The sequence below is a fragment of the Lathamus discolor genome, chromosome 13, assembly GCF_037157495.1.
Source record: "Lathamus discolor isolate bLatDis1 chromosome 13, bLatDis1.hap1, whole genome shotgun sequence".
NCBI classification, from domain to species: domain Eukaryota; kingdom Metazoa; phylum Chordata; class Aves; order Psittaciformes; family Psittacidae; genus Lathamus; species Lathamus discolor.
This window is the reverse complement of record NC_088896.1, coordinates 1,257,996-1,278,849: the sequence shown is the minus strand read 5'-3', so window position 1 is coordinate 1,278,849 and position 20,854 is coordinate 1,257,996. Positions and strand designations below refer to the sequence as shown.

The following is a 20,854-nucleotide window of genomic DNA, read 5'->3' as shown; positions in this document are numbered from 1 at the left end:
AAGCACCACTGCTGCAGTTTAAAATGGGTTCAAACTGAAACAGGGGAGATTCAGGTTAGACATAAGGCAGAAGCTCTTCCCTGTGAGGGTGCTGAGGCGCTGGCACAGGGTGCCCAGAGGTGCTGTGGCTGCCAGATCCCTGGCAGTGTTCAAGGCCAGGTCAGACGCAGGGGCTTGGAGCAAGGTGCTCCAGTGGAAGGTGTCCCTGCCCGTGGCAGGGGTTGGAGCTGGATGACATTAATGTCCTTTCCAACCCAAACCATTCTGTGATTCTCTGATTCCACCCCACCTTACCTGCAGCTTGTTAGCTTTCTCAGCCAGCTCCACCCTCAGTCTTTCGCCTTCAGTGACCTTAGCAGTCAGCTCTTGGACCTGAGCATCAAGCTTCTTCCTCTTATGTTCAGACTCTGCCTTGACCTGCTGCAGCACCTTCACTTCACAGGCCAACTCCTTGTTGTCAGACTCTAGGCCTTGCTTGTTTTTTTCAAGATTTGCTTTGAACTGAGAAAAACAAAAGAAAGGAAATTCAACACTTTCACATAGCAATAGTTTTCTGCTGAACAATACTCAGTCTAACAAATCAGGGCAAGTTCAAAGCTAAACCAAGTGCTCAGCAAGTTGTAAGCAGGGAGTGTTAAAATGCTGCCATGCAACATTGTGCATTAGCCAAAGACTAAGTTAATGCGAGTTTTTCCACTCTGATATCACAGGTAACGGTGAGGAGCAAAAGATACTTCTATGAATTCCACAAGAACTGGGACGTCAGTGCTGTAAAATGACTGTTTCGGGTAGTGCTGTAAGTAGGAAGGAATGTGCCCATTAACAGATCAGCATGGCTCATCTCACACAAATAAAAGGCAAGATATCAACTGCAGCTGCCCTGATTGTAGCAGGCAGAGCAGCCTGGAAGTGCAAACAAAGCACTTTTCCCCACTGCACTGACATTTGTCAAAACCCTTTTTAGAAAAGCAGTAATAAATGGCACAAGGGATGATTAAGCACCACTCTTACCACAGAACTGACACCAGCAAAGGGCCTCTGCTTCAGATTGCAGGCTATCTTTCCAGCTTTTTATGCTCTTACTGAAAATACTTCATGAATAAGGAGCAGAAGACATGCACAAGATCTTCAAGTGAATAAACCATCACTTACACCAGCTTTAATTACTATTTCTCCCTTAGTTTAAAATACTAAGGAAGCTTGTGAGGTATTCCCTATATAAAACCATTACTACAGCATATGAACTGTGAGAGAACTGCTTTTCACCAGATAAGCATGTGGACCGCTGGAGAATTCCTAGACAAGTGCTACATGATTTATCTCCACATGTTCTAATGAACACTTCAGACAGATGCCAAGTCTGCCAAATAGTTGCAATATATTCAAACCAGTGTGATGTATTTGATTCAATTGCAATTGTTATGCATGGAGTAGAGAGGACAACATAGCTCTGCAGATCTCAGCAGAGGGGACCACAACACTTATGGTATTTATAAGAAGTCCTGAGGCAGAAAAGTGTATTTCTGCCATTCATATTCTTCTCACCCTTTTGGCCTGCTCAAGTTGCTCAGAGAGCTCTTCCAGGGCAGTAGCATGCCTCTGCCTGATTTCCTGGATCTGTGCTTCATGGTTTTTGGTTTCCTCTTCAATTGCTTTCTTGAGTTCAGCCACCTCCTGCTCACGCTTTGTCCTAGAGGAAGCATCACGCGTTATCAAAATCAGCATTTTAGTGTTTGTGAATTAAGGGTGAATTTCAATGGTGCCTTTTTACACAGATGTGGTCCTACCTCAGCTCCTGCTGGGCTGCAGTGGTATCCAGTGTATCTTCCAGTTCAGTTTTTAAAGCCTCCAGCTCTTCACTTAAATCTCTTTTCTGCTTTTCTGCCTTGTTGCGTGATGCCTTCTCCGATTCCAGATCCTCCTGCAGCTCTGCGATCTGCGCCTGCAGCTCTCTTATCACCTTCAGTGCATTGTTTTTCTGAACTGCTTCTTCATCCCCTCTGTTAAACAGAGGCACAACAGTCAGCATCTCATACCTTCAAATCTGTTCTCGTAACAGTCTGACATTATGTAAGTTATGGACAGAAATGATACCTTAAATTTTCCATTAGAATAAAACAGACCTTCTAAAACTCCTTAAGTAGAAAACCACTTCTGTTATTGTCAAGATCCCAACAAGCAGAGTGCTCCAAAATACAAAAGGCGTTGAGCTTGTATCCTGCCATGGGACTGCAAGGCTGCCACACTGATCTTCAGAGCATCACAGACTGGTTTGGGCTGGAAGGGAGCTTAAAGCTCATCCAGTTCCAACCCCTGCCACAGGCAGGGACGCCTTCCACTGGAGCAGCTTGCTCCAAGCCCCATCTAACCTTGATCACCTTGATGCTGACAGACTTGGCAGGCATTATCTTGATAGTGCCTAGCCCACCCAGTCACTGAACACACTCTACGAAGAAGGTTCATTGAGAATTCCGTGTTTCCCCCTCCTAAGGCTGAACCCCTGGAGAACAAGAACAGCTTCCAGAACGCAAACACTCTCATACCCTGGTGAAACGTCACTTTTTGGCAGCTTGGCAGCCCAATGATGCCAATAAAACATTGAATTAGGGTTTCTTTACCATGTTTACACACAGCACAGGTGTCTAGAGATGCTAAACATGAACTGGCTTCTGCTTTAACTTCCCCCGTTCTGGATGTCTGTATTAACTGGAACTCCATCTGGGAAGGCAGGTTTCTACCACACTTCTGCAGCCCTAAGCACCATCGTGCTCTGACCTCGCAAGAGCAGCCTGCAGCTCTTCCTCTTTCTTGGCCAGCTGGATCTTCAGCTCTTCAATCTGGGCTTGCAGCTCAGCTATTTGGTCCTGTAGGTCTGTTGTTTCACCATCAAGTTTTCTTTTAGCTTTTTCTAACTCCTGACGGGTCTTCTCCTCCTTTTTTAAGCGCTCTAAGGAAACAGAGAATGATGGTTAGATGGCATTTTTAATGTTGTCATCCTCAGAAAGTTTGGGGACATGGCCACGGGCTGGCAGGAAGGGTGGGAAGTTTCATTTCTACTGTGTCAATTCCTCCTGCAGGCTGCAGCTGGAAGGCTGACGAAACATGAAATAGCAAAGTAGAACCGCATGGTTTGGACACAAAGTCAGTGACTGGAGAAACAAGTTTGAAATAAGGGAATCAAACATAACCTCACCCTGATAGAAAATAAGGAGTGGGATCTAACAGACAGTTTGAGCTGCTAGGCCAGAGAATCACAGACATCACTGTGCAAAAATGAAGACCAGCTACAGACTGGAAAAAGTGATGGCTTGCACAGCTTTGGAAGGGCAAGGCCAGACTCCAACAGGCCTACTGGAAAACAGTACAGCTGAAAGAAAACTTGGATAAACCCTTTTTGCAAGTATCTGTGCCACTAACACATCCCATCAACATTTAAGCAAGACTTTACAACCCTGACAGCCTCCAGTAATGTACTTGTGCAGCTGAGATACTCCTGCCCTGAGGTATTGCTTTGTGCAAACCATCCTGTTATCAGGGCCACAGCAAGAAGACAAATCTGGCTGCTCTGCCTGCTGTTGGCTTGAGACAGCTCCTGGCTGCACAGTTTACAGTCAGCTAATGATCAGGTATGGAACATAGTTAAGGCACAGGGAGGTTTGCTTAGCATAGCATTAGCACAATTCTAAGTGCATTAGCATAAACCCAAGTTATTAGACTTGTTCAGTACTTTGTGGGTCCTCGGTGCAGAGATTTACCCTTCTGGAACCTGCTACTGGATCAGGACATCTTCTACATAGAAAGGGAGGCATGTTCAAGAACCATCTCCTCGAGCCGCCCAGGACTATTTGGGATTTTCCAGACAATCTAAAGTAACACTGGTTTTCCCTGAACAGTTCCTCATTCAAAGAGAAAAACCAGCACTTTCCCCTCTGTTTTTCCATTATATCCCTGGGCAGTGAGAGGACAGTGTCGTAAGACCTGATTTTGTAATTGAGAAAGTTCACAATAAATTGAATTAGATTCTTTTCTTCAAGTGTCCGTGCCTAGCAGTGCCAAGACCCTTGCAGAGAGACCTTAATGGCTTCTTTGAATCATGCCCAAGAGTAAATATCATTTTACTGTGCTTTACTGGCCAAGAAATTGCATGCTTTATATTTAAGCTTTAATTTCCATTTCTAAGGTCATCAGGCTTGGCATGGTACCCTAACTAAACACATCTGTCAAATATGTTCAGAGAAACACTAGCCCTGCTTTAAGCATCCACCTACTCAAGCAATATTTTCCAGTGAGTAAAGCTGACTTATGACCATTTTAAGGTCTCTGAATACAATTTATAAAGAAAAGGTACATCAATCTCCTGCTTTCCCTGTTAGTTCAATACCTTCCTACACAGATAAGACTAAAGTTTGGTATTCTTCCATAAGCACATCAGTTTTAAAATATGCAGCAGGACAGGCCATAATACAGTAAAGAAAACACCATTTCCAAATTAGGGCACAGAGTGCAACTTTGCCTTATATTTTGCAACTCTGATTTGGCACTTTAATGTTGCACAATAGCTATTTACAGCCATAAGTAATTTAAGAAAGCATCGAATCAAGAAAGGTTACATACAGTGCTGGAAATAATTGCCAGAGAAACGAAGCCTTTTTAGAAAAACAAAGCATTTAAACAAAAAGCAAATCAATTCAGATTGGCTTATTCAGAAAATCTTGGAAGCCTAATGAGGGCCTAGGAACACTCTTCCAGAAATAGGTTGTTCTGATGTGTTATTATAGGAAAATGTAGCAACTTAGGATCATGGAATGGTTTGAGTTGGAAGGGTCCTTAGAGATCATCCAGTTCCAACCCCCTGCCATGGGCAGGGACACCTTCTACTAGAGCAGATTGCTCCAAGACCAATCCAACCTGGCCTTGAACACTGCCAGGGATGGAGAGTTCACAACTTCTCTTCTCCAGGCTGAACAGCCCCAATATTCTCAGCCTGTCTTTGTATAGGAGGTGCTCCAGACCCTGATCATCCTCGTGGCCTCCTCTGGACTTGCTCCATGTCCTTCTTATGTTTGGGATACCAAGTGGGGTTCCCAAGAGAAGAATGTTTTACCATGGTAAAAGGGATGCCTGCACCTACATGAACTTCTCAGTGCCTCTAAAATGACATGGATGCTCAGAAATAAAAACCTAACAATTTAAAGATAGGAAGGACTGAGCAGCCAGACACAACAAGGCTTGCAAGTGACATGAATTTCTTTCAAGCTTTAGATAAAAATAACAGCTATTAAGGTATAAGGTTACACTGAGCAAACTGGACCAGATGCTGCATACATTGTACTAAGTGCTCCACTTCTCTCTAGCACCATGTCCAAGCTGTTAATAGGCAAATATAAGAACAAACCTTCCAAATCAGTGATCATCATTTCCTGCTTGTTCTTGAGTTTGGCCAAGTTTTTGGCCTTTTCTTCTTCTTCAGCCAGCTGAGAAGTACATTCAGCAATGCGATCCTCCATCAGCTTCTTTTCCTAGTTAGGAGAAAGGGAGAAGGGGCAACTCTGAAACACAGTTTGCAGAGTCACTAAAAGCAGCACAAATACCTCAATATACAAAAATCCATCGAGAGATCCCACACATCACATACCATACAGGTTTTATTTCAAATGACTGGCCTGTCAATAGTAAGGATCAACTGGCATGGTACAGAAACACGAACATTTGTTTTCCCAGAAAGGGAGACTTGGGATTTAACACACAGGGGCCTGGGTTAGGAAAGCTTCTCCTCTACAGCTTTGGAAATCTGTTTGCAGAGGACAACTGTGACTATGACAGACACTGCTTCCTGTTCTTCCATTGTAAGACTCATGGAACTGGAAAGAATACAGGACAAACACCTCCCTTTTGAAGGTCAGTTCAAAGGAACTTCTTAAGCATCTCAGATTCAACCTCTTCAAACCCCAAAAGTCTTCAGGCACAAACTTGACAGATAATGTAAGAGCAGGCTCCAGTATTTTGAGAGCTGTCACTTGGCCCTCCTACCACTCCTGTGCAGGATCCCAACCATTCACTGCTCTCACCTTCACAAACTTGGAATTTTGGTCCTCCAGGAGCAGGATCTCTTCCTCCATCTTCTTGATCTTCGCTTCAGCTGTCACTTTCTCAAGCTGCAACTTCTGCCGAGCTCCCTCCTCCTCATCGAGCTGCTCCTCCAGGTCCTGGGAAGGAAGGCAATTGCATCTGGGTTAGTTTTTCACTTGTATCAGTTTTGTTTCCAACTCGGTGCAAAGATGTATTATTTTCAAAAGCCACCTGCCCAAACCAGCACTGAAAATGCAATTGCTTTGTTACATTCCTTTATAGTAGCATTGAAATGGTAATGAAATTAAGGCCATGTGATACACATGGAATTTCTTATGCTCTGTATTCCAGCCAAAGCTGAAATATGCTGTCTAGGAAACATACAGTCACTTCATCACTCTTTCACCTTCCTAGTTCTGAACATTCCACTTAATGACAACCAAATCAGTTCAGGGTTTATGTCACAGACTTTGTAGCATCCTGCATCTGAATAGGGCATCTGGTGTAAAAGTGCAAGTGTCTACAAAGAGACACCAGAGGAAACAGATCTCCTGATTTCACTATGAAACTAGATCTCAGTGTTACAGCTGAAATGGTTTAGATATTGACACGGGTACCTAGATATGACTAGAAAAGCAGTAAGTATTGCTTCTATTCTTGATGAAATTTAACAAGGGCAAGTGTAGAGTCTTGCGTCTGGGGAAGAACAACCCCATGTACCAGTACAGGTTGGGAGTTGACCTGCTGGAAAGTAGCGAAGGGGAAAGGGACCTGGGGGTCCTGGTGGACAGGAGGATGACCATGAGCCAGCAATGTGCTCTTGCGGCCAAGAAGGCAAATGGCATCTTAGGGTGCATTAGAAAGGGAGTGGTTAGTAGGTCAAGAGAGGTTCTCCTCCCCCTCTACTCAGCCTTGGTGAGGCCGCATCTGGAATATTGCGTCCAGTTCTGGGCCCCTCTGTTCAAGAAGGACAGGGAATTGCTTGAAGGAGTCCAGCGCAGAGCCACAAAGATGATTAAGGGAGTGGAACATCTCCCTTATGAGGAGAGGCTGAGGGAGCTGGGTCTCTTTAGCTTGGAGAAGAGGAGACTGAGGGGTGACCTCATCAATGTTTACAAATATGTGAAGGGTAGGTGTCAGGATGACGGAGCTAGGCTTTTTTCAGTGATATCCAGTGATAGGACAAGGGGCAATGGGTGTAAACTGGAGCATAGGAAGTTCCACGTTAACATCAGGAAGAACTTCTTTACTGTAAGAGTGACAGAGCACTGGAACAGGTTGCCCAGGGGGGTTGTGGAGTCTCCTACACTGGAGATATTCAAGGCCCGCCTGGACAAGTTCCTGTGTGATGTACTGTAGGTTACCCTGCTCTTGCGGGGGGGTTGGACTAGATGATCTTTTGAGGTCCCTTCCAACCCTTGGGATTCTGTGATTCTGTGATTTGTGATTTTAAATAAGATTCTCAGCCACACACTAATGGACATTTACTAAAAGGCATCAAGAGCTGTGATGTGAGGTTTATCTCCCCTTCAAGTACCTTGAATATCTTGAAAGACAGAGAAGTTCTGATATTCTTTTCCAAAGCCCCCATAATTCAAAAAGAAGCACCTAAATCAGGTGGTTTTCACTCAAAGAAACCCCAACCCAAAACCTCAAAGCAAAACCAAATAACTCAGAGGAGACAAAATTGTCTTAGTTTCATCAAAGTCAAAGAAGGAATATTCTTTAGGGTATTCATTGGGTTTCAGTCAAAAAGGGACATCTGTCTCTTAAGTGCCATCATCCCATCAGTCTTCGTTTCCACAGGAAAGCCCCAGGCAGTCATTCCCAGTTCCTGCCCACTCTAAGTGCTTGCTACCTTTAGTGCTGTATCTACACACACCACCAAGCAGCATACCTGGATATGGCCCTGCATTTTCTTTTTCTCATTCTGCAATATTTGATTTCTTTCCTCTTCCTCCTCAACCCTGGACTCCAAATCATGGAGAATTTCTTCCAGCTCTTGTTTTTTGGCAGCCAAGCGAGCCCTCATCTCCTCAGCTTCCGCAAAGAGCTCAGTCTCAGCCTGTAGCTGCTCTGCAAGAATGTTCTTCTCTTCTAGAAGCTGCAAAAAGACACAAGAGGTAGTAAAGCAGTAAAAACAACATTTCAAAGTCTCTCAGAATATACATGACAACTATAAAGTTACTTAAAGGCCAAGTTCTGATCCAGTTCTTGACTCCCTGGTCAACATCCAAACTGAAAGGCTTCTAAGTAGAGGTCTTTAGAAGACACCAGCTTTTGCAGTAGTGCTACAGCATTCATTCACTTGCTGATACAGCAGCATTCACTCACTTGTCCCCCACTTAAGGAACAAATCCCACTGCACCTACTCCACCTGGCCTGTACTGCCAGCAACAGAAAGATGAGGGAAGTGCCTGTTTCCTGGCCTGTTCCTCACATTCATCCCTCCATGGTAGCAGAGCAGCACCGTAGGAACCTGGGCTGGCACTGGCACTTGGAGTCACTGGAACGGAACTGGACCACACCATTACCTGCTATGTAAACTTGACAATAGAACAGAACAGTTCCAGTTGGAAAGGACCTACAACAATCATCTAGTCAAACTGTGACCACTCTGAGGCCAACCAGAAGTTAAAGCATGTTATTAAGAACATTGCTCAAATACCTCAAACACAGGCTCAGGGCACTGACCGCCTCTCTAGGAAATCTGTACCAGTGTTTGCTCAACCTTTTGGATAAAGAAATGTTTCCTAATGGTGTGAACTTCCCTCAGTGCACCTGTGAACCATTCCTACATGTCCTGTCTTGGGATCCCCAGGAGAAGAGATCAACACTTCCCTCCCCACTTCCCCATGTCAGGAAGCTGTAGAGAACAATAAGGTCGCCCCTCATCCTCCTCTTCTCCAAGCTAAGACAAACCCAGTGTCTTTAGACACTACTAACAGGCCATGCCTTCCAGCAAGACCAACAGGAACTAATGCTCTCCCTTTAGATACCCATTCCAGTTCTATCAGGTCTCAAAATCACCATACTGATACACATGTCTATATCTATGACACTCATCTCTTCTTTATATTGATATCAATGTTAATTACCACCACAAATCCATTTTCAATTTTATCCAATTATCTGGTTTGTGTTAGAAGAGCCATTAAATCTCATCCAGCTCCAACTCCTGCCACGGGCAGGGACCCCTTCCACTGGAGCAGCTTGCTCCAAGCCCCTGTGTCCAACCTGGCCTTGAGCACTGCCAGGGATGGGGCAGCCACAGCTTCTCTGGGCACCCTGTGCCAGGGCCTCAGCGCCCTCACAGGGAACAACTTCTGCCTAATATGTCACCTAGATCTAGTTTTGTTAACATGATGTTCCTTCATTCCTTAAGGAATGGCTCCTGCTGTATCTTCCTTTTCCAGATTTCAGCTGAGTGTGAAAGGAGTTAACTTGCCTGACTCTCAGTGCTTGTGCTCACATGTCTCCCCAGCATGCCTCTCTCACATGGGATATAGTGCAACTCACATTCTAGACATCAAAAGTTGATCTTAGACACAAACCTGTTGGTGTTTCCTTTCCATTTCCTCAAGTTCTGCTTCCACTTTTGTCTGCTTTTCTTTCACCTTCATTAGCTCCTCATCCTTGGCTTGAAGTTCTTCTTCTTGACGAGTGACCTGAAGAAGAGGCTTCACCTGTAAAGATTTGAAAAGAAGAAGTGAGAACCTGCATTCACCTATTTCCAAAAGTCCAAGGAAGTCCTAGAATGTAACAAACCTTTGTGAAGACTCTCCACCACTGCCAGTGCCTGAGCTTTAAATACGCAGCGCAATTCCTCTGCAGGATTTTCAGTGCACTCAGTTGCTGCTGTTTCTTTGCAAAGGCCCTGCAGACAGAAAGAGCAAAACATTTTGTGTCAAAGACAGCTGATCATCTGTCTGTGCTGTTACTTTTCAGGTTACCCAATCCTAGAACACTTGCAGACCATAAATAGGCGTATTTTTAACTTTCAGTGACTACACTGATTTATGAGTACTCATTCCTCACATGAAGAGGTAGAGCAAGAGCTGGATTCACAAGCTTCAAAGCAAAAAGAACAAGTGCTATTTGTTCTTAACTCTTCAGAGACTTTTTTCTTCAAAAGGTAAAATCAGGCTGGATTAGACACTGAACTGTGTTTAACTTCAAAACAGCAGCTTTCCTGAATGCCTCTAAGAACCTCCAGTGGAGCAGGGGAGAGACTTTTCTACAACCAGGAGCTACACTGTAAACAGCTGCACGAGTCAAAGGCAGGATTAAGGAAAGGAGATGATATCATTAAGGAAGGAAGATACAAATTCTTACTAGGGAAAAATTCCTCTAACACCCTGGATACAACGACAGGCAACGCACTTTAAGAAAATTTCTCATGAAATGGAAGTTTCATTGCATAGCTCCCTATCAGAGAGACTTCAGAAGACCAAAAGAAGACCAAGTCATAAGAGCACACGCACTTCCTAGCCAAGTATCCTCTACAGACTGCCTGGAAGAAGATGATGATGTCCGTGATCTTCAGATCTCGTTCTTCTTCTAAGTGTGCCAAGACACCAGCTCGGAAAAAGATCTTGCTCTGTCCAATTCTGTACAAGTTGGGGTCCAGCTCTAAGGCTCTGATCTAAGAGGAGAGGCAAGCACAGTGATTTTAGATCAAGAAAAGGACATTTTTTCTTTCAAACTTTCAACATTTTAACAATGTTTAGGTATAAACACTCACCATACGCTCACAGGCTTGTTTACCATCCATAAACCCCTTTGGAATTGCATTGGGAGTAAGGATCTCGTACCTTTAAGTCAAATGAAAAAAACACCTTCACATTCAACAATAAGCTACATGATCATAAACCCATAAAGCTACAGTCACCAGAGCCAGAGTTGAGAAACTTCTCCAGAAAGATTTTCCAGCAATCCATGTGAGATTGTTTCCTTTCCCTACTGCCTTCAGAATAAACTTGTAGTACTTAATTGCTTCAAGTTAACTGCCTCAAGACACACATGGTCATAGAATCACAGAATGGTTTGGGTAGGAAAGGACCTTCAAAGCTCATCTAGTCCGAACTCACTGCAATGAGCAAGGACATCTACAAGTAGATCAGGTTGCCCAGAACCACACCCAGCCTGGCCTGGAATATCCCCAGGGATGAAGCATCCACCACCTCTCTGGGCGTCCTACAGGATTTTCTTCCAGTTGTGTTGGGGAAGGGGCAGGGGGAGTCTTCAACTGCTTAACAAGGAACTTTATCTCATAAAAAATCAACAGTGCTCCTGCTGTTACCTTTGTCTGAACTCCTGGAACACTATCCTGTTCGGAAATCCTTGTCGGCAAATCCTTATTCCTTCCAAAACACCGTTGCAACGAAGCTGATCTAGAACCAGATGTGGATCCAATTTTCCAGCCTGGACCAACAAAACAAGCACGACTTTTAGTCTTTAAATTTGTACAAATGAAAACATGTGGTTGAAGTTTTTCAGGCTTCCCTCTACAGAGTCAGCTGTTTAAATAAGGGGATATGCAGGGAATACTGGGATATCTGATCAGTGTGAAAACCTTTTGAAGCCTGGCTTCTGATTGCAAGGGGGAGACATGGACAGCATGCATCACATAAACTGGATGTGAAGCCCAGAATAAAGAATTAGAGGAGGGGTCTGTAGTACATACCCTCTTCTCATGATTTGGAATGATGCAGCGGACAAAATTGGGATTAGTGTTCCGGAGTGTTGCCATCAGCTTGGTGAGAGATTCTTTGTACAGTTGGCCAACAGTGCGGAACATGCCCTTCTTGGTCTTGTACGCAGAGCCAAAAGCAGTCTCTGTTATTCCGGTGACCTGATCCAGACCCACAATACGATCCACTAGGAAGGAGAAGAGAATTAAGTGGACTTTAATGTTTGTCAGATATAAAGAGGGGCCGAAAGAGGAGCAATAGTGCAGCAGCAGAAGCTTTGCGGAACACACGGCGGAAGGTGCCGTCGGAAGGCAAAGCAGTCAGCACGCATCGGGAACGCTGCGCGGAAGCAGGGGAACCAAAGCCACAAACTTACACAGCAGAGTAGTGTAGCTTTAGTAGGTACAGAGTAAAATATCCAGCTCTTTACTTGCAGTTCTACATGACCAGTAAATTCTTTTCCTTATTTTAGGGGAACTTTGAAGGGATTGAAAGCTGCCTGGAAACTGGTGATTCTTTGCATTCTTACAATGCAAAGTATTTCTGGGTGGGACATTAGGAATTAGACATCTGTGTGTGCACATTAATATAAAGAGTCAGAGGAATTAGCGAGATTAAATCTGAGTTTCACTGAGTATTCAAATCTGGTTTGAAAGCATAAATATATAAAGAAGAGTTGGAAATAGTGTTATTTCAGTGACAAGAGGGGGAAAACCATCTGCCAGACTTCTGCTAATCCGCTCTTTGGAAGAATTCCTCCAAGTTTCATATACAACTGCAAAGATCTCTCTAGCTAGAAGACAAGATTCAAACCAGGAGAACCACTGTGAAGGTGTGGTAAAGCATCCAAAGAAAGGTTTTTCTTTGATTTTTGGGAACATTCTGGGTAAGGATCTCTCTGGTTTCTGTTTCAGAAGCACAAGTTAGAAATCTGACTGCCTTCACTAGCATCTATAGGCCAAACCCAGGAACGTGATTCCATGTGAATGTCAACAATTACTTAAACAGCTCAATAAAAAAGAAAACTCACAGGTGGTTGGATGCTTTAATAGCTATAGTTGGTACTTCTTAGTATCGAGCAAGTATACAACATGTATGGGCTTTCCAGGAAATGCAAGCTGGCCAGCCAGCTGTATGTGTGTGCTACAATCTCTGTGATCTTCAAATTCATGCAAACCAAAGTAGAGTTAATTCTGCTTTGCTACCAGAATTAGTTTTGTATATGACAAAGAAGTGACAATATTTTATTTCACACTTGTGCTCAACTGGTTTTCAAAGGTCAATTAAAAAAGGGAATTGTCAAAGCAGAAAAATACAGGGCACCGAGTTTGAATAATCACTTGTAAGTCTTGAAGATAGCACAGAGCTAAGTCCAGATCCTCCCCACGGCTTCAAACACAAGAATCTGAACAGCTTATTGAAGTTAGGAGACTAAGTAGGTGCTAAGTTGCTCATAAGATCATACCCCAGCTATTTACTTCGAAGCAGACTCCATTCTAAACCAGAAATGGGACAGAGATAACTGGGAATCAGTCTTACAAAGGATGAACAGAACACCACCAGTGACTGGACACTATCCAGCTCATGTCTGGCCACCTGCTTTTTAAGAGTATCTGTTAATTACACATATTCAGTTTTGCTCTCCTCTGGCCTCCCACTCTAAGATGGTTACTTATATTTCAGAGAGGATTATTAAAGTTCAATGCAAATTTTCCCCATAGGGGAAGCACAGTAGTCACTAACAGCGTGACTGGACAACCCTCCATTGGCCAAAGCCTCTACTACTTCCTTCAGGAAACCCCACTAGCTTCCTTAAGTACGTGATGAACACTGAGTAGTCAAGATAAACTTCAGTAAAGATAGAAAGTCTGAAGGCACAACCTTCCCACACATACATTTCTAAACCTGAGGACAGGAATACAGGAAGGATGAGGAAGAGGTTGGATAAAATATTTAAAGCATCTTCAAACACACATTCTAAGTGGATTTGTTGGTTTCTTGTTGCCTCAGAAAACACATGCAGCTTCTACAAAGGGAAATAGCAAAATCAGGAGGGGTTTTTAAGTAAAATAACAATTCCAACAAGTCTAGAAGAAGCTTATTTCACTTACTACTCCCACTGCAACTGCAGAACTCATTCTTACACTTCAATACATGCTTCAGCTCTCCCCCCCCATCCACATTCTACAATGTTCCAGTGTTTTGTCAATGTTGGACTGCAGAAAGAAGCTTGATAGTGTCACAAAGCTTACACATTCTCTCAATGCTTGGAGCTACCAGAATTGTCACTTAAGATGCAATTCTACATCTCAACATGAAACTTGGAAGCAACAAACCTTTTTATCTGCAATGCTTCAATGCAATGCATAAAATACAGATGCTATATGTATGCAGCAGCAATAGGTATGCACTCGAAGGCCACCTGCCTGGTGGAGGTATACCTAAATTCAGCATGAAATGAGAAGTTCATGCAAGCCTACGAGCAAAAATGGGTTTCCTGTAGGGACGACAGCCCTGCCTTTGGTTGGCCTACTGTTTTTATATCCATTCACCTGGTGGCTCATGAAGACCAGTAATACTGTCATAGAAACAGGCTCTCTGAATATTCTGAATCTCTAAGGCAGAGAAACAGCAAAAAACAGAAAGACAGAAGAGCAGATACACAAGACACTTCAGTTAGTATACACAACAGGTTTATCAATTGCAAACAGACTTAACTGTGCTACAAAAGCCACAACATATCCCATGCACATTACAATTGTCTGTGAAGCAGGTTTGGAGTATCTGAACCAAACCAGTTTGCTTCTGTGTGTGTACTCAAAAGGAATGGAGCAGATCCACAACCAAAAAGTTCTTTATATATTCCTTAAAGCTGCTCTCTGTAGCTGAACCAAGTAAGAGGAAAACTCAGTATTAACCTACAGCATCATCTATATCACAAACTTAATGTCCCTCCTCAAATAAGAAACTCCAGGATTTATATACTGTGACAAGGAAATATACTCAATATCCTGTGACGTTAAAACCAGAAACTCCCTGTTAAATACTTGGCTATTTCTCCTTCTTGGAGTATTTTGGTACTTTTAAGCTGGCGTGCAGGAAGACCAGCTAACCATCAGCTCCCAGTTTAGATAGGAATACATGGCATTTGGTTTTACTGCACAACATCTAAGCACTAGTATGGCTGTTAATGAGTTTTAATTTAGGAGACGCACATTCCCAGGATATCACCCAGCACTGCACATGAAACAACTGCTGACAGAAGGCAACATTTGAGTAGCAGCAAGAAGCACTAGAGCTGCCTACACTCAGGACACCACTGCAGCAAGTCCAGATATAAGTTGTGGACAAGATTCTACATGAAGTTTGACACAGGGCAACAAGTTGTAAGTGAATATCAGTTCAAATAATGACCATGAAAAGCAGCTACTCAGAAATGGTACATGTGCAAGGGACTGCAGGTGCAATCCAGCTTCCTTGTTGTACTTCTGGTGCTGAACAATAGAGAAAACGCTATAGGTATTTACACTGTAGAGGTGGAGGGTCAGAAGGGAACAGGCAAAAAACCCCAACACAACAACCTCACCAAGCAAAGTAAAACTGGCTGACTACATGTATGTGCTCGGAGCACGAGCTCTTACCATCCTTCCAAAGCTCTGCAACAAACTTGTCAGAAGACTGGTGCAAAAGTGTAGCCACGTTGTCATTCAGGGGGTCCATGTTCTTCATCAGCCACTCATCTGCCTTGTAGTCTACCTGTGGAGCAGCCAAGGGGCATGTGAGCGGAGGCACCACATCAGCTGCAGGCTCCAATTCAACAGCAGCAAAAACAAAGCTTTCAGAATACTACACTGATGTTTTCCTCCTAGTCTCTTCTTGATGCGTACTTCCTGTGGGCTGTGCCTCCTCAGAACAGCTCAAAGAACCATGGAAAGTTAGTATTCTTTTCAAAGAGCAAACGGGCATTTTAGAATCACAGACTCTCAGAGTGATTTGGGCTGGAAGGGACCTTAAAGCTCCTCCAGCTCCAACCCCTGTCACGGGCAGGGACCCCTTCCACTGGAGCAGCTTGCTCCAAGCCCCTGTGTCCAACCTGGCCTTGAGCACTGCCAGGGATGGGGCAGCCACAGCTTCTCTGGGCACCCTGTGCCAGTGCCTCAGCACCCTCACAGGGAAGAGCTTCTGCCTTAGATCCAACCTGAACTTCCCTGTTTCAGTTTGAACCCAACACCCCTTGTCCTATCACTACAGTCCTGATGAAAAGCCCCTCTCCAGCATCCTTGTAGCCCCTTTCAGACACTGAAAGCTGCTCTGAGGTTTCCACGTAGCTTCTCTTCTCCAGGCTGAAGAGTCCCAGTGTTCTCAGCCTGGCTCCATACGGGCAGTGCTGCAGCCCTTTATCATCCTTGTGGTTTCTTAAAAATTCAGGAGTCTGGATTTTTGCTTACCAATAGCTGTTACATTCTAGTGCCATTGCCAAAACAAGGCTTCCCTGGTCAGTGCAATGATGTAAGAAGAACTCCAGTATAGACCCTAATTTCTTTAAATGACTAGAGGGTAAATGAAGGATGTGCTACAGCATGAATCAGTTTAATTTCACTGTAGCAGTTGTACTTCAACACTTTGTTGTTCTATAAGGAAAGCAAACAAAGCTCTTATCTTGAAAGAACCAATTCTGTGGTTTGCAATTAAACCACAGCTCAGCAGTTGAGAACTCAATGACACCAGCGTGGGTTTCATCCCAACCCAAAAGAGAGTTATAAAATTCCCCAAGTCCAACAAACCCTCTGCATAGACAAGTATCGTTTCGCTTCAACTAAACTCAGAGGTTTCTTTTTTTAAATAAGGGCTTTGCAAGGAAAGCATTTAAACGCTTCCAACATCCAAAACCAAATCAGATCATTATCTTAGTTCTTCTTGCAGAAAAAGCTGTTTTACAAACAATTCCAGTTTTGAAGGAACACACATTCCTGCAGAAATAATCAATGCCTCTGTCAGAGGATGACACGGGGTGCTGGTATTCCAGAAACACCCACACTCAGGTGGCAGGAGTCAACCCTTCCTCACAATAGCCACTCCCAGCAGCCAGGCACAAGCTGCTTTACTTCATTTTGATCACCTAAAGGTAACTGAGGACTAAGTGCAGTAACAGGGATGATTTCATTATTGCTAAGTACCTGTTTTAAGAACTGATACAACAAAATGGATCACAGAATCCCAGACTGGTCTGGGTTGGAAGGGTCCTTAGAGATCATCCAGCTCCAACCCCTGCCACAGGCAGGGACCCCTTCCACTGGAGCAGCTTGCTCCAAACCCCTGGGTCCAACCTGGCCTTGAGCACTGCCAGGGATGGGGCAGCCACAGCTTCTCTGGGCACCCTGTGCCAGTGCCTCAGCACCCTCACAGGGAAGAGCTTCTGTCTAAGAGCTCATCTCAGTCTCCCCTCGGGCAGGTTCAAGCCATTCCCCTTGGCCTGTCCCTACAGGCCCTTGTCCCAAGCCCCTCTCCAGGTTTCCTGCAGCCCCTTCAGGCACTGGAGCTGCTCTCAGGTCTCCCCTTCAGGAGCCTTCTCTTCTCCAGGCTGCCCCAGCCCAGCTCTCTCAGCCTGGCTCCAGAGCAGAGCTGCTCCAGCCCTCGAAGCAGTTTCATGGCCTCCACATCCCTCTTGTGTTGGGGGCTCCAGAGCTGATCATTTCTTTATTTCAGCTTTTGCCACAGGTATCTACTCGGCACCACTGACACCATCACGTAACAAGAAGCCATTAGTTGTTGAATGAAAATGAAAAGATAGCTTTTACTCAGTGCACACAAGGTGTTTCTCCTACAGAACAGGGCAAAAATTGGTGCTACAATTAAGGTTTAACTTTTTAGGAAAAGAATTATATAGCACAGCCCTACAGAACAGACCTGGTGATGGTGAAGGATACAACAAACACAAAAACTGCTGTTATTTCATGGGCATGTTAAATCATGCACCTGAGCTCTGTCCCCCTCAGCAGGAAACTAAAGATTGAAGCAACAGTAAAAATGAAAAGGTATCTGCTTACCTACATGAGGGGATTTACAGAAAGTCTTATGGGAATTGAGGATAAAGAGTGCAGATGGTACATGACACAGCTCTGCATCAAGCGATACCATCAACTTGTCACAAAGCTGGTCAGAAGAAATTCATTTCTATGAAGTCCTGAAAAAAAAACCCTCACCTGTGCGACCTAAGGACAAAGTTAAAGGAAACTGAAATATTTGCTTAATTTAATAGCAAATTCTAGTGTTCAGTTTCATTTGGTAACAAGAGTTCCATCCCAGCTCTCCTGAATGTGTCCAAGAAAACTGAACAAGGCCACCTCCTGCACAAGTATTCCTACACCAGGTAGCTCTAGTGCTTTCTCCAAAGCGAGTATTTAACATTTAACCCTTACCTTCCCTGCATAGTGAATAATGCAGAAGTCTGCTTTGTCCTTCAGCTGTCTTGGCTTTTGGAACTTGGAGTGGGTTCCTTGCTCTTGGACCAGTTTTTCCACAAATGTCTTGTCCGTAGCTTTAGGGAACCAGCATTCCTCATCCAGTAACGCTAATACACCAGGAGGATTTGCCTGAAATTCAGGTGGATTTTATCTGTGTTAATATCTTCTCTACATGTATTTCAGAATGTCAGTATTTAGAACACACCATTCAACACCACAATGAGAAGTTGTCTAAACTGATTCAGATTTGATTTAAACTAGAACAAGCTTTGGGGAACCCAGCTCAGTGTAGGACATTGTGACTGCTTCCAACAAATTCATTCCAATGGATATGGAGACCCGATCTACAGCTGCCCAGAGCCTTGCCTTTCATATAATCCCTCCCTTTCCACATCCTGTAAGCTCTCCCTTTGAAGCTTTGTTTACTCTTAGAATGAATTATGGAGCAACCAACGTCTGTATTCTAGAGCTGTACACAGGAAAGTGATGACAAAAAAAGCAAAGGGTTTATAAAATGGTTTAAGCTTTAGAAGCTTTTAGGGAATGCAAAGTTTGCACATTTCAAGAGATGTTTCTGTGCTACTCCATGGCTTCACATGTACAGAACAATTCTGAAGTGCTGACATTTGCCTTTCAAACAAAATAGAGCAAAAATCTACTAACTTGATGTATCTCTGCACATTCCCCTGAACACCTGATGCCTTCTGAAAGCATTGACACCTACCCCTGAAGCTTTCTGGCAGAGCTTTCACCTTCCAAAGAGGCAGAACCTTCTGAAGTTCCACACAGAACATACAAACCTTTGGTAACAGAAACAAGATTGCCCTTTTCCTGCTCTAGAGAGAAACAAGGACATATTTTGTAGGCTTTGCTGCTCCTCAGGATGCACAGCATCACCACACAGCATCGCTGGCAGCTTATGTGTATTTGAGAATACACACACAGGAAAGCAGAGAGCAGGAACTGCAATGGTTTTATTTCAAAGGGCACCAAATAATTCTAAGCACAGTTTCAAGGTGTGAGGAACGATAACTTTTGGCAATGATGATCTTCGTTCTCCCCCACCCCGTCCTCTTGCTCTCTGAAGCCCTTTTCAGCTTCCACACATGGAGCAAACAGAATATGTTAAAAAGCACAGTGATTAAAGCCACCTTTATGATACTGGTTTCCTATTTGCAAGGTAAATTTATGGGGAAAACTCTACCCTAAAGGAAGCTTCAGGAATGTTCCTATTGATCTGAACTGTAAAAGTTCACTGCAAGCCTTGAAAAGCTTCTAACTCAGCCCCCATAAGGCTGCTATAGCCCAATGGACTAAAGACTTCATTAGTACCATGGCAAAAAAGTATGTAAATAGTGTCTTTAGCTCCATGTTCTGCCCTAGCATCAGGGCAAATCCCATGAGGATAAATCCTTCCACTAACACATAGAACTGTAGACTTTGGCATTCAGGATCATTCCCTTTTTGTGACAGCTCCACAAGAAATGCCTGTACAGTCCTACACTTAGACACAGTAAAAGACAAACTGTTAAGTCTACCCCCTTGTCCTCAGAGCATTCTTACTGCACAAACTTACAGGTCTTTCGATTAAGTCAATGCAAGGCTGCAGATCCAGTCCAAAGTCAATGAAATTCCACTCTATACCCTCTCGTTGGTATTCCTCTTGCTCCAGGATAAACATCGTGTGGTTAAATAACTGCTGAAGCTTCTCATTGGTGTAGTTAATGCAGAGTTGCTCAAAGGAGTTCAACTGCAAGAATAACATTAGTAAGCAAGAATAATGCAGTGACAGGATTTATCACATAGCTGGAAGCCAAAAACTTGACAAGGAAATACCCCCAAACTCTGCAACATTCAAATGTAATGTCAAGAAAATTGGGAAAGGTGTGATGCAAATCTCTTATGTCCCCCCGTTACATACAATTAAACTAATAGTAGGAAAGAACATACATATAAAAGAACAATTTAGACTCAAGTACGACTTTTCAGCACTCTTATTTAGGGTTGTCAAAGCATCTGAATGCTAAAACACCAAACCCTGATGCAGCCTCAGTGCACGATGCATTCAGGGGCTCTACAGTTAGTCCTGAATGCACATTAACAGGGGAAAGAAAAAGGTCTGATCAGCAGCACTGAAGTACCTCAAAGATTTCAAATCCAGCAATATCCAGAATTCCGATGAAAGACGCTCCCTGTCGTTTGGTCCTGTCCAAAGCTTTGTTAATGCGGTGAACAAGCCAGCGGAAGAGGCGCTCGTAGGTGGCCTTTGCCAAAGCTTCCACTGCAAAGTCTGCCTGGAAATCCAAATAGGAATATTTATTTACTCTGGAGAAGTGATCAAAAGAACTCAGACACGGATGTTATCCCAAAAACCAAAGGAACACAAGAAGTTTAATGGTGTTAATACCACTGAGGAATGAAAACAAGGAGTAAAACCCAACGGAGTGTGATCAATGTTATGAAAAATGTGTTTTTAAATTGTTCCATACAACACCAAAAGCTCTCCATGTGTAGAGGACAGTAAAGGATGAAACCAACAGAAGGTCAAGGAAAGGAAAAGGATCCTTCTATTCTGCTACTGATTTTTACCACATAAGAACATCTAATAAAGGCAGTAAAGCTTAAACA

The 20,854-nt window shown here is 43.7% G+C and overlaps 1 protein-coding gene across 1 annotated transcript in view; it reads right to left on the bottom strand.

The window, feature by feature from the left end:
* Window positions 1-20,854, bottom strand: part of MYH10 (myosin heavy chain 10) — a 95,340-nt gene that overhangs the window by 12,858 nt on the left and 61,628 nt on the right. Inside the window, exons 12-28 of the mRNA XM_065693525.1 lie at window positions 20,368-20,520; window positions 19,803-19,976; window positions 18,182-18,355; window positions 15,404-15,518; window positions 11,756-11,949; window positions 11,372-11,493; window positions 10,814-10,883; window positions 10,554-10,714; window positions 9,838-9,946; window positions 9,624-9,755; window positions 7,967-8,173; window positions 6,069-6,206; window positions 5,396-5,519; window positions 2,776-2,947; window positions 1,788-2,000; window positions 1,546-1,690; window positions 295-501 (exon numbers count right to left, since the gene is read on the bottom strand). Coding sequence (XP_065549597.1) covers window positions 295-501; window positions 1,546-1,690; window positions 1,788-2,000; window positions 2,776-2,947; window positions 5,396-5,519; window positions 6,069-6,206; window positions 7,967-8,173; window positions 9,624-9,755; window positions 9,838-9,946; window positions 10,554-10,714; window positions 10,814-10,883; window positions 11,372-11,493; window positions 11,756-11,949; window positions 15,404-15,518; window positions 18,182-18,355; window positions 19,803-19,976; window positions 20,368-20,520 — 2,610 coding nt within the window. The remainder of the gene's footprint in view (window positions 1-294; window positions 502-1,545; window positions 1,691-1,787; window positions 2,001-2,775; window positions 2,948-5,395; window positions 5,520-6,068; window positions 6,207-7,966; window positions 8,174-9,623; window positions 9,756-9,837; window positions 9,947-10,553; window positions 10,715-10,813; window positions 10,884-11,371; window positions 11,494-11,755; window positions 11,950-15,403; window positions 15,519-18,181; window positions 18,356-19,802; window positions 19,977-20,367; window positions 20,521-20,854) is intronic.